The sequence below is a fragment of the Heliconius melpomene genome, chromosome 3 (assembly GCF_056956725.1).
Source record: "Heliconius melpomene rosina isolate 202511_hmr_F chromosome 3, ASM5695672v1, whole genome shotgun sequence".
In the NCBI taxonomy this organism is placed as follows: Eukaryota; Metazoa; Arthropoda; class Insecta; order Lepidoptera; family Nymphalidae; genus Heliconius; species Heliconius melpomene.
Window position 1 is genome coordinate 9,576,104 of NC_140391.1, and position 14,221 is coordinate 9,590,324.

The following is a 14,221-nucleotide window of genomic DNA, read 5'->3' on the forward strand; positions in this document are numbered from 1 at the left end:
TTTTTGTGTCATTTTTAAGGAATTCTTGGTAAGAATGATGTAAAAAAGTCAGCTTCAGTTCAGTTCAGTTGTATCCCGCACACAGCAGGGTAGGCAAAGGGAACCTAGTGTTAAGACTTACTTTCTGCTGAATTCTGAAAGCATGACGTGTTGAGTGGCGAACCCACAACCAGTCGCCACACCCTCTCCGATGGCGCATCGGAGAGGGTGTGACTAACCGAAATTATCCAATACCGTTTAAGGTCGTTGGAAAGTAATAACACCATTTTTTAAGCAATAATATATCGGACATATATAAAAAAAGATATAATATAACGTTAATATATAAAGTACCTGTAAATAAAGGTGATAAATAAAAGTGAAAATTCAAAATATGAAAAGTCTGATAGTTTATTTCGTGCAGTCCACTGTACAGGAGAGCGGGTGTATGGCAACGGGGGCGCCCGCCGAGCTTCAACATATTATAACGCAACTTCTATCTACATAACTTACAAAAGTCATATTTAAACACTGCTTACATATATATATATGTAAATAAACTTTTGTTTATTTGTTATAAATCTATTAAAAATCCACATTAAAACAGTTAAATATTTTCTAATATGTATTGTTTTACAAATACTTTAAAAAAATATCAGTTAAGCAAATTACATTAACAAAAATAGAAAATCTAACACATAATTTCGTTTTTATATGAAAATATATCAGCTTACAAAGAAATTATTTACACTAAACTCAATAGGATAAGTGCCTTTTAATTTAACTCATAGTTACATTTTGTACATTTATATAGTAAAGATCAAGAAACAAGACAAATCTTAAAACATATCTTAAGATTTAAGTTAAGATATCTTAAGATTTATCATCGGATTTTATTTTACAGGTTTTATAGCAAAGTAAAAGCAAGGAAAAACTACACAATATATCAGTTGTCTTTATAAACATTTACACAAACACTTGTAAAAAATCTATTACACTATTATATTATTCAACACCAATTTCATATTTTGTCACTTATTCAAGTTTCTGAATTGTTTTATTTTTTCTTAGTTTGACTGTTTCATATTCTTTCACTATTATCACTTTTATGCAATTTGTCAAATATTGTTCAGTTTATATAAGTTGTTTTTGTATAGGTAAGATGATTTTAAATATAAAGGTAGTCAGTAGTATTTCTTTGTTTTGGATATATTTTCATTATTAAAGTCCACTCTGTACCAAAAGTAGTGTAACACAATCCGCCATACTAAGTTTACTTGTTGATAATTGTATAAACAAACTTAATTGAAATTTGTTTATTTTTTTATTAATAAATTGTCAAAACTCCAATTTAAAAAAATAATACAGAAAACCAAAATTGAACTAATAAGTTTAATCAATTTGAAAATGTACAATATAATTGAGTTCTTTACAAATTCAGTTCTGTTAATTAATTACAAAAAAGGCATATCAGAGGCGTCTCGGCGGGCGTGGACGCGGGGGGGCGTTTCGCTACGAGCGTTCATCGTCATTGCGAGTGTTACCACTACCACTAGGGCTGACACTAGTACTGGCACTACTAGCACTAGCACTGGCATTAGTGCTGGCACTACTAGCACTAGCACTGGCAGTAGTGCTGGCACAATTAGCACTAGCACTAGCAGTAGTGCTGGTACTACTAACACTAGCACTGGCAGTAGTGCTGGCACTACTAACAGTAACGCTGGCACTACTAGCACTGGCACCGGCATTGGCAGTACGTAGACAGTCGCCGTGGGCTTTGTATTCAATTGGCATTGAGGCGGGCAGTTGTAGTATGCGTCGTAGCGCGTCTCTGACTCGGCCCGCTGCGTTTATGTCGGATGCCGTTCTGTGCCACACCGCTAGATGGTCCTCCTGGAAATTAGTTTATATGGGATGTTATAAAAAATTTTTTAAATTAAGGTGTTCTTTTTTTCGTGTTCCGCATATGCTAGTGATATTATTAAAACACTCCATACTTTATATTCGCGCCTGAATTTTTGTCATTGCATGTTGGTTGGCGAAATTAATGCATTATTTTAACAATAAACAATGAAAATAATGCATTATCCGGGTGAGGATAGTATTTACAACAATAGAATTTACAGTCAAACGGTTCGTCACTGAGTCACAACTTCTTTCTATTATATAAAAATCTTTTGGGTTATAAAAAGAATCAGGCATCGAGTGAAGCATTATACCAAGTGCTGTATAAAAAATAATTCAAAACTCATCACGTCATTCAAAGATTTTTTTATCGTGCCCTTATTTTTTTTTAAATATTTTTATCGTTCGGGAAGGAAACATAGATAATCATATTGATATTAACAGAAATACCTTTTATTGCTGTTGCAATAAACATCAAAATGAATAAACAATATTTCGTTCTTTCGAAACTGGGGAACGGAAGCAACTTAATAGGAACTAACTGTTTCCACTATAGGTTCCCACGTTCCCTCTGCCTACACTGCTATGTGCGGGATAAGGCGTGAAGCTATAAATAATATTTATTTCGTTTATTTTTTATCTCACCTGAAAACGAACAGAAAGCACAACGCCGCACAGCTCGGGGCCCACCATGAACTGTTCCCCCAGCATCGCCATACATAGGTCCTCCCATGCTCTTCCTGTTTGGGACTTACGCAGCCTTACCACCTGGAAATATTTGATAGAAATTTCACTAATTTAATGACAACTAATATGAAAAAATAAATTTAAGACGAGAAGTCGTCGAGGCACTATAGCCCCTTGTTTGACTGCGGCGCCTGAAATGCGGCTGCTATGGATTCTATTCCTATTCAGAAGTTTTTATCTTGTCGCTCTAATAACAGAACAAGGTATGGCGTTAATTTCAACCATTTAACACGTAATGTCTCGAAAATTGAGCGGAAAGTAGACTGGAGGTCTTAATACACTCTAAACATCCAGTTACCGCCAGTTGAAACCAGCCGTGGCGCAGGGGCACAAAGTATGATCGTAAATCGATTGGTTGTGGGTTCGATCCCCACTCGAGGAAATGAAATATTTATTTAAATTTATATTTATATTTCTACGCTCTGGTATCGAGGCAGATGTTGAATTCCACTTGGAGGTATTATTATATTATTATTTTTTTATTTACCTTCTATGGCAAAACAAAGTACATACTACATGTATGTTTAGATTAGCACGTACATACATGTAGGTTAGCATTAGTATTCATTATGTATCTTCATTCTATAAAAATGATGCGAAGTAAATTCATTTGTCATATTGTAGATATTAATTAATTTGAATGGATGTAAAGTCCTTAAAAAATATTTATTCCAGACAGGCCTAATGTCTACAATGGAAAATACTATTTTTAACTGGTAAAACTATTTTTCTATAAAAAATCTATATAAGTATACACTAACTATATAGACTGTGACTAATGTGCCTTTAATTATATATTTATTATGTAAATTATAAGTATTTAGCTCTCGCTAAGAAATAAACTGCTCATAACGTTGCAAGAACAAAAAAATTGCATATGCGGCGTTGAGTTACACCACACATCATTGTCTTCAAAATTTTTAATGAACAGATATTGAGAATAGAAAGATATATATATGTTAGAAATAATATTTTATTAAGTGGGGAAACTTTGTCATTTAATTAAAAAATAAACTTTTTATTTATAACTTAAAAAAAGATATTTAACGTAAATAAAAAAGTTTTTTTGGCCTTGCTTCTCTTATGCATAACTATATTAAACGTCCTATTTTAAATTGCAAGTTCCGCCATTTTTAACAATAACAGTAAGACATGAGGTGTATCTGTGACCGCATGACTAAAATAGATTCAGCATTTGATTCCTACTACATATGCAAAGAACTGAGTGACTATCTAAAATATCTGTTTAATTCAGTTAAGAGTGCTTCAAGAAGATAATTTCTATAAAAATATTTATTAGTACTTCTTATTTGAGCTTCTCGCTATTATCCTGCATATAGCATGGTAGACAGAGGGAACCTAGTTAATAGATTTTCCATTTTGAAGAAATGAAAATATTTCATATTAATTCATTTCAAGGAATCAAACTCAATACTCAAGCAATAGATACTTTTTTAATACTTTGAATATTAAAATAAAGTTGTCACTCAACACACAATGCCTCCAAAATCAGGAGAAAATAATTGTGGCAAAAAATCTCGAAATTCCTGTGACTTATATGCTAGATAAAAAAAACTGTATTACATGACGTTTTATCTATTCATCTATTTACATAAAGATATATAAGAGCATTGTCACTTTCAAAACAAAAGTTAGTATGCAAGTTATATGGTTGTATGAAATGATGACATCACTATATCACATATTAATTTTTTAATTTTGTGTTTATATTAAGTAACCAATTTTATCAGTCTATTAAAAAAATATAGTAGCCTTTTTACCATAAATGGGCCTTAATGTAAACAAATAATAAACGGACAAAAAATATTTTGTGTTTTAATAATATAACTAAATATTAAATTTACTTAGACTTTATTTACTTACAAAAAACATACACAAACAATAAAAAACAATAAAAACATCATAACACCTACCCACTTTCCACCATTGACATTGGCTGGATCCTCCCACATTGGTTTGATACCTAACTTGAACAGGTGCAGGTCTGACAGCGGAGGGAGCTCCGAGGGCCGCGCTAAATGCGTGTAAAGACCCCACCACTGTTCAACAGACCCCACGCGACCCACCAGACGTAGAGCCTGTATTTAAAATATACTTTTGATTCAATTTATATTTTGAAAATAATTTGATGAATGAAACAATGATAAAAGAATAAACAGAAATGATTGGATGCTCATATTGTCTCAAATATATCATTCGCTTGCTCTCTATATTTTGTCAGGTTACATAAAGGTATCTGGAAATTACTTTAAAGAGGTAAAACAAATTGAGATAAAGCTTGGTAAAGAAGAGAAGAAGCTTAGTTAAAGGGTTAGTAATATTATAATCTTAAATCTAGCATTAAACTACAAAATGAAAATAATTTACAATAAAAATGTTAATTAGTATTCTTTTACCTCACACTTTATTCCTAGTGTGTAGTTTAATTATATTGATTTTTTATTTTTATTATTTCCTACACACTCGTAAATTAATATTAAATAACCATTATAATATAGACAGTGCCTATACAGACATGTCCAAAGTGTAAATTTTTTTAAAGATATATTTTTACTTTTAATTTAATTTACTACGTTTCATTTTATCTTCTGATATGTTCTTTTACAGGTTGGGGTCACCAATACAGAGAAATACCAAATGTACAAAAATATTGAAAAATATATTACATTATAAATAACCTGTTTTAGATTTACAAACTAGTATTTACACTGAAACTCATTCCTATATCAAAGATAATCATTTTCAAATTTAACACCATTATATTAAAAACTTATACTGTGCTTATCAAATTAAATAATCATATTCAAAAATTAGTATAAAATTATGTTATAATATCATATATTACTAAATTAGTAAATAATATTAGTATAATGTATTAAAATATTTTCTAATTGATATAAAATAAATCAACAAGGCAAAAAAGGTTAAGCACATATTCAGGTATTATAGACATATTTTAATATACAATAATGTAAATAAATAAGAAAATAAACAAAGTATCACAAATAAATTGTATTTTTAGAAAATATCTATTATGTTATCATTAGTTAGAATTTCACCCTGACCTACCTGTCCATAGCCAGTAGTGGTTGCGGAGAGCTCTCTAGCCGGAGGCCTCCTTGAAAACCACATCCAATAACTATATTCCAGCTTGTGCTCGTGTGGGGGCACATAAGGTTGTAGGGGATCGTCTTGGTTACGATCATCGTCATCGTTATTGTTCACGTGGTTGTGGATCCCACTCTCCCCCGATCGGCGGTCAGGCACATTCAAATTATAGAATTTGCACATTTTTCTTTCAGTCATGTTACGCCAATACTAACATGATTCCCTAACGGCCTAACCTAGGACACGTAGCTCTTTTTTACTCTCAGGCTATATACAAAGTTACAATTCAATGTTTATATCTTGCAAATTAAGAAAATCTCGAACACTTTTATTATATTTTATTTATTTTTACAATAATTCAATCATAATCAGCCTATTCCCTCTTTTTCAGTGTATAACCTTTTTCTTTCCGTCATCAAAATTCAAACTGTCAAATGACAGCATGGGATAACTGGGCCAAATGTTATAGAGATGCGATGCATTATCTGTTTAATAAATTATTTGTAAGTAACCGAACAAAATAATTTGCCTATCATTGGTTCAGAAATATGTTTTAAAATATTTTATTTTATGTATCAATGATCTATACTCCTATTATATTAATAATAAAATTTAAAATATGCACGGATAATTTTTTTAATATCTGGCAATAATTAACGCAAATATGTCAAAGTCACGGCGGGATACATAAACAAGAAACTGTTATTTCTAATTAAATGTTTTTTTTATAATTTCTATGAAAAGTGGAATAAAAATAAATGAGTGTTACGATTTAGTACATTGTAAATACTATTCAGTTTTGTACATTGTGTATAACTAATTATTCATACCATGGCAAAAGCCGAGTCTACTGCGAGGAACAGTGTTGATTGCCTTAATGTTGATTTTATGCGGTCTTTAGTGAAACAATACACTGAATTGGTAAAAATTTACTTTATTAATTATTTTAAACGAAACTTTGACTTGAGATGTGCTTTTTAATCTTATAAATTATTTTTAATTTTTTTGTAAAGGGCCAATGGACTAGTGCATTTTTCTGGGCTGATGCAGCAGCCGCAGCTGCATCGAGTGGTCCTACTGTAGCTAGTGGGGATGATGTATGGTTACTCGCTAGTGCTATGTTAGCTCGAGGTGAGCTTCACAGAGCAGCACATGCTGTTACTTCTAGAGGATTACACAGGTTAATATTTCTATTTTTTAACTTCCTTGATGGAAGTTGATCTATCTCTCTAAAAATCTAATATAAATTTATAGATTTTGCTTACGTTACGACAAAAGTGACAAAAAAGAATATTGCTTAACCTACTCATTTTGGTTTGGTAAAATTTACTCTTATTAGAATATAACACTAAATCAAATTCTTGTTTATAAATTGACTAAATAAAAAAACATCTAAAATCTCATCAAATACATATATATTATTCTATAAACTTAATATCATTTTATTTTTAGGAGGCATCTTTTATGTTTAGGTGTAGCAATGAGGGCTTACATACAAGCAAAAGAACCCACAACTGCTATAAACATTTTAGAAGAATGTGATCCAGCGCTATTAGAGCCAAGGAGTATGGACCAAACACATAATGTAAAACAACATTATTTAATATTGCTAATAAAAATGTTTTTAATGGTATAGTTACACTTGTGTTATCAAAAAATTACAACCAGTGTTATATTATAGCTCTTCTTCAGTTGTAAATATATATTTTTTTCAATTACATGTCTTGAAAAATAACAAAAAATTGTCTTTAGAATATTTTCAAGCTATTCCATTCGAAGCTGTTTTAAGTATTTTTGAAGTTACAAGCAATAAATTTTTTATACAATGTTTAAAATATTATTACCATTACCATTATAACTGTTTATTATTCTTTAAAAGACTAGATATTTGACTTTTTTACAAATAGTAGTAAAACATGAATAATTAAAATTAAATCTATCTAACTAAACTCTTTTAATACATTTTTTTTAAAAACAGAGGGCACTAGCAGGTGTTTTAATATGGCAAGCAAAGGCCCTGTCTTCATTAGAAAGAAGGGAAGCTGCGGCTGAAGCACTAACTGCAGCATTGAGAGCCGATTGTGCATGTTATGAAGCACTGGATTTATTGTTAGAACAACATGCCCTTACACCTAGTCAAGGTATTTATTGTCATTATTTCTTTTAGGTTTACTTAACTCAGTATAAAATATATTGGTTTTTCATTTTTAAATTGTCTGAAAAAAACCTTTTTGGGCTGACATGAGGTCTTATTTTCACTCATATGATCTGACATCCACACATGTGACCTGACGTCCACGGATGTAAACTGAAATCCACACATGATCTTGTATCCATAATTGTGTCCTGATATCAACACAAACACATATGGTACACATCCACACATCCTCACATGTGATATCATAACCTCACGTGAGAACTGAACTCCACACAAGATCTCATATATCCCACACACGTGTTTTGACACCCACATGTTGATTATTTCAATAACCATTTCAGAAAGCGAGCTGATAGAGTCTTTACCTATAAACAATCAAATGAGTGCATCTGAAGCGACGTTGTTACGTGTTGCGTATAGAGAGAAACTGTTGCGGTACTCGCCGATAAATAAATATTTATTTCTGCCTGGTGCTGATAGTAATGTAAGTATATTTTTTTCTTCTATAAAGTAAAATTGTTTCAATCTCATGAATAAATAATTGTGTAGATCAAGCTGGCGAAGCCGGAAGCCGGTTGCTTGTATAAAATAAATATACGATTGATATAGAAAATAAAATTTATATTCATCCAGAAAACAATCTTTACTACCTTTAATTTATTTTATGAGCTTCACATTCTATCTCCAATCTCGGCAGGGTAGGCAGAGGGAATCTAGTGTTAAGACACTCCATTCCTCCGCTCTGTTTTCCGCTTAATTCTTGAGGCATTGCATATTGTTTGGCGAAACTCAACATCGCATTTTACCTTGACACCAGAGCGAAGAAATGAAAATATAAATTTAAATAAATATTTCCATTTCCTTGAGTGGGGATCGAACATACAACCAGTCGCATTTAGTTACACTTTGTGCACCTGCGCCACGCCGGGCCTCAAAATAAGACCTTTAAATTAAGTCTTATTTTTTAAACTATGAACTTGAAAAATTACATATTAAATAAAATAACTAATTTCTATATCTTTTTTCCTTCCAGCTTAAAACAGCAATAGACATAACACGAACCCGCAGCGTCGAAGCTGCCGAAGCCCGAGGGCGGAGTCTCGCGGCCTCCGGACAATGGACCGAAGCTCTAAAGTCGCTGGACACAGCCGGTCCCTGGACCTGCCCTGAAGTTAGGGCTGCATGTTTAGTGGAACTGAAGAAAAGTTCAGAATTGTTTGCCTTTGCCCATGCTTTGGTAGATGCGTATCCGCAGTCGTGGGCTGCTTGGTATGCCGTGGGATGCTATTATTACTTGATTGGTGAGTTTTTTTTATTTGTTTCACGCTGAATCCCGCGTATACTAGGGTAGGAAGAGGGAACCTGGGAACCTAGAGTTAAGACACCTACCACCCCCACTACCTAATTTTCGAGAGATTGCGTGTTGAGTAGCTCAATGTCGCATTGGGTCTTGTTACTAAAGTGAAAAAAATGCCATGGAATGGCACAACTTATGGTGTTTGTTTTTTTATTTGTTTGTTGACTTAAGTGATTGCTACTTGTGATAATGTTTTTTTGCCTTTACAATTAAATTATCTAATATGAAAGAAAGTATGCAAAGTTTATTGTATTCATATCAGGAAATTAATCTAGCTTTATGGCTCAGTGGGACAGTACTGATTGAAAATGCGATAGTTGTAAGTTAACTTCTTATTTTGGTAAGCTATGTGTAGTGTAGAGTTCAGCCACTTAACTCACAACGCGGATATAATGCGGATATAACGCGGGCATAATGCGGATAACGAAGTGACTTAACAATGGATTATTTTTACCTCCCTGCTATATGCGGGATACAGCATGCAGCCGACAAAAAATTAAATAAATAATAAAAAAATATTATAATATCCATACATAGCTAAATAACTGAAGTATCATCCACACCGCCTGGATATGTGGCATTCTACTACTTTGTGGTTCCTTCTATGCGCCACAGAACTGTGGAATGGCCTACCTGCGGCAGTGTTTCCAGGTCCATACGCACTGAATACCTTCAAAAAGCGCGTCTATCTCCACCTTAAAGGCCGGTAACAAACCTGTAGCTACTCTGGTGTTACAAGGGGTCGTGGGCGGCGGTGATCACTTACAATCAGGTGACCCGTACGCTCGTTTGCCTTGTTGCCTACACAAGATTTGAACACACTAATTTATAGGTAAATCGGAATTCGCACGTCGCTATCTCAGTAAGGCTTGCGGGTTGGAGCCGGGCGCGGGGTGCGTGTGGCTCGCCTACGGACACAGCTTTGCGGCAGATAATGAGCATGATCAGGCCATGGCTGCTTATTTTAAGGTATTATTTTAGAACTAAAAACTGTAAAATTATTAGTTCTTTTCTTTTGTTTTCTTAACTGTGGAATTTAACACTTTAAAAATAATCTTCAAGCTGTATGCCGCACACAGCAGAGTAGGCAAAGAGGACTTAGTGTGACACTCTTTTTCCCCATTTTTGTTGTTTTTGTTCCCCATTTTCCGCAGAATTCTGAAGACATTGCGTGTGCGAGTGGTTGTAGATTTCCTCGATTAGAAATGGAACCCACAACCAGTCGTCCTTTATAACTACACTTTGTGCCTGACTGGTCTTATTTATTTGATGATTAACGAACATAAAATACAGATTTAATCTAAATATTGTGAGATTGCAACGATTCAAGAACATGACTACAGCATTCATCTTTATTTCTTTAATTGCTTAGCATAGTTTTCCCTTCTGTAATACCCATTTGTAACATAAGCATTTAATTACAATTACATAATATGATATGATTGTTCTTTCCTTTTTCAACTTCACTTAGATACTTCACAGTAGAGTGTGAAATTGAAAAAGGAAGGAACAACATATCCTTCTGATCAACCTGTGTGCGGAAGTTAAGTCACTTTGCTCTCCTTTTTCCGCCGAATTTTGAATACTATTAGTTACTTATAATTATAAACACCCACAGGCTAGCCAGTTGATGCCGGGGTGCTACCTACCCCCGTTGTACGTGGGCGTGGAGTGCTCGCTGCTCAACAACGTCAGCATGTGCGAGAGGTTCATGGCGCGCGCTGCGGCTTTGCATAGCTCTGATAAGGTAATTTTTGTTTGCTTAATTAGTTTTGTTATATTATTATTTTAGTTATTTTTTTTGTGTATACGTAATTAATATTTTATATATATGTTGGGTTAAGTGTATTCGAGATTTAATTAATGTGTGCATAATGCTTTGTTGCTATTGAGATGTCTATGATCAATTAATTATGTGTTTTTCCTATAACTGGTTTCAATAGTATCGAAGTAATAACATTAACAAATAGAATGGTAAGAATTCTATATTATTTATATTATAAATATATGTAATTATAATTACAATTTATATATAAAAATGCATATCCAACTGCAAGCCACAGAGGGCAAATTACTGGCTGGGAGTGCATACACACATGACTACAAACGTATACGTCTATAAACAATTGAACACCACACATCGACTTAAACGAGTATATTCTTTCCGTGCAGGCCACAGAGGGTGACACTAGCACGGGCGAGGTGGGGGTTGGGGCTGGTGTGAGCGGTGGTGCGGGCGAGGGGGGCTGGGAGCGTATTGACACGTCGTCGCCGCACGTGGCGCACGAGGCGGGCGCGGCAGCATTCGCGGCGGGGCATCCGGCCGCCGCACACGCTCTGTGGAGGCGCGCGCTCGCCGCCGCCGGACCGCCGGACCAGGTACAATACGCTTATAATGGCATAGACGACTTATAGTGCATATAAACCGATAAACTAAACTATTTACACAATGACAAATTGCAAAAGTGTCCGTCACAAAATAGCAGCAGAGTGGGTTCGATTCCCACTAAATAAAGGAAATATTGACAAAACCCATCGTTGAATTTCACTACTCGATACGCATTTTTTCTAATTTTGGTACATAAAGGTGGGAAATAAAGTATCTTAGTACTAGATTTTCCTGCTTACATATATATAATAAAAAATATATATTTCCATTTTCACTTTCGCCTTTGATACTCGCTTATAAAACACTTAATGTACAAGAATAAGTCATTTGTGAACTTAGAGTTAAAAGAGAAACAAATAAACACGTAAAAAGAAATAAATATACATTATATTTGTTCTAGCTCCACCCCCGCTGGGCGGCCACATTGGACGCACTGGGACACGCGAGTCGAGCGCTCAACCGTCCCGCAGAAGCACTCAACTGGCATGCGCGAGCACTCGCCCTTCGTCCCGCGCGCGCTGCATCACTCGCTGCGCGAGGGCTGTGCCTAGCCCTACTCGGTAGAGAGGCGGAAGCAGCTGACGCACTACACGCGGCGCTGGCGAGGGATCCGGATCATGTTGTTGCTTTGGCGTTGTTGGATGCGATTGTTGATAGATTGGATGCTGCTCTTACAGGTTTGAATTATTATTTATATCTTTTATTTGGAACAAGCTAGTGTAGGAACTATGTTTCCTACGCTCTACCTATTTTTTTGAGACAGTGTGTGTCTTTTTCTTTTTACCAGAATAAGGAAATGAAAATAATTTATTATCCAAGTGGTAATCAATCGATAAAAAAACATATCACTTTTCATTGAGGTCAATCGTGGTGCAGAGACACAAGCGTGAAATGTAAACGCCACAGGTTGTAGGTTCGATTCCCACTAAAGGAAAGGAAATATTTAATATTTCTATTTCCTTACTAGTTCCGTCACTAAACACACAATGTTTCCACATCTCTGCGGAAAATGGAGAACAGAAGTGTCTTTATGTGAACGGAGGGACTTAACACTTAGGTTCTCAGCTTCCCTCTACCTACCCTGCTTTGTGTAAGATACAGCGTGAAGCTAAAAAAAGAAACATACAGAATATAATTTTAATGTCTTTTTCTTAAAATGATTGATTTTATTTACAGAAGAAGAAATCCCCCAGTTCCCGTTCCCGGTGGTGGACATCTCGCTACCGCCGCCCGCCTCCACTCCTGCGTCCGCCACTCCCGCCACCCCCGCCACGCCCGCCAGAGACCTAACTAACATGTCCGATATGAGCATGAGTTTTGACTGAAAATGCCAGAAATATATGTTTATATACTGTTTACTTGTTTTATTTTTAATAAATACGAAGTTAACAATAGGCTCTTTCTGTCCACCCTAGCGTCCGCCACTCCTAAATTAAGCTGTGGGCTAATGGTATTATGGCGATGTTAATGGGACGAAACTTCACATTCATCTCTTTTATTATATATTTAATTCGGTTATTTATACGCTACAAAACAATAGTGCAACATAATTTCACAATTGCGTTTGTAGCGAATAAATTTTGGGCGCTGATATAGCGTGTTTATAGAGAATAACTTGTGCAATACCCCTACAAAGCTTTGTCTGTTTTTAAAATTATGTATTTAAGGAATTGTTAAAAATGTACCATAATAAACAAACATGTCTATGACGAGTACTTATATTTAAAAAAAAAACAATATGCTGACAAGAACACTGTATAAGTGTTTTTTCTAATAAAACTACAGTTTTAACTACTCTAATAAAAGCGTAATACAATTAAAACAGTTTTTTTTTCCAAAAATGAAAAAACTTTTTATCAAACAAAATAAATAATAAAATTATCGTCTATATTTATAATAAATCGTAAAAGGGTCGGTGTCTGTACTTGGAAGATATTTTTAAAAAATGGGAACTTTCATTAACTTAAATTTTAAAAATCATTGTTTTGGGTTTTATTAAGTTAATGAAAGTTCCCATTTCCATGAAAGTTGTCTTGTTTTTGCCTAACCTCAGAATTGCCTTAACCGATATAAGTAATTCTTTGTTTACTATAAGAATAGGCGATACTTATGTAGTAAAATATATTGTTTGTGTCTAGGTGATTAGGGGAATTGTGCTAAGATTGCCATCTTATGATACTATGATAAGATGACACACTACCAATATTGATGAAACTATTAGCGCTAAGTGCGATCTTATGACGTTTTAGAGTGTCTGTAGGCAGCTAGTGCTTAAATTGAGTATGGCTGAAAATGAATGCAGATGGGCAAGTAATTCATGTTTTCGGTATTTTCAATTGCAACAAATTTTTCTTTCGCTTTTGCTTGATGGTGAAAAGACATGTAAGATAAAAATTTTCTACTTGAACTAATTATAAATGAAAATAGGATTATTATATGACACAACTAACGCTAAAAGTGCATCCTGACCTATAAACTTTTGTCACAACGGTTAAAATTAAATTCATATATCTATAGGGTAAGATGACATACAAAACGCGAGTATAAGATGGCA

General features: G+C 34.2%; 2 protein-coding genes across 2 annotated transcripts; one reads left to right on the forward strand and one right to left on the reverse strand.

Annotated features, from left to right (window-relative positions):
• Positions 1-365: 365 nt before the first annotated feature.
• Positions 366-6,209, reverse strand: LOC146540116 (eukaryotic translation initiation factor 4E type 2-like). The gene is made up of 4 exons (XM_085208029.1): positions 5,725-6,209; positions 4,569-4,733; positions 2,533-2,655; positions 366-1,875 (listed from the first exon to the last, which is right to left on the reverse strand). The coding sequence occupies exons 1-4, from the start codon at positions 5,959-5,961 to the stop codon at positions 1,492-1,494; spliced, it is 909 nt and encodes a 302-aa protein (XP_085064155.1). The 5' UTR covers positions 5,962-6,209; the 3' UTR covers positions 366-1,491.
• Positions 6,210-6,417: 208 nt separating this feature from the next.
• On the forward strand, positions 6,418-13,021 carry Cdc16 (cell division cycle protein 16). Its single transcript, XM_085208027.1, has 11 exons — positions 6,418-6,684; positions 6,777-6,943; positions 7,216-7,348; positions 7,742-7,904; positions 8,263-8,405; positions 8,955-9,222; positions 10,111-10,247; positions 10,897-11,025; positions 11,451-11,657; positions 12,068-12,344; positions 12,844-13,021. Exons 1-11 carry the CDS (start codon positions 6,595-6,597, stop codon positions 12,990-12,992), a joined length of 1,863 nt encoding a protein of 620 aa, XP_085064153.1. The 5' UTR covers positions 6,418-6,594; the 3' UTR covers positions 12,993-13,021.
• The last annotated feature ends 1,200 nt before the right edge of the window (positions 13,022-14,221 follow it).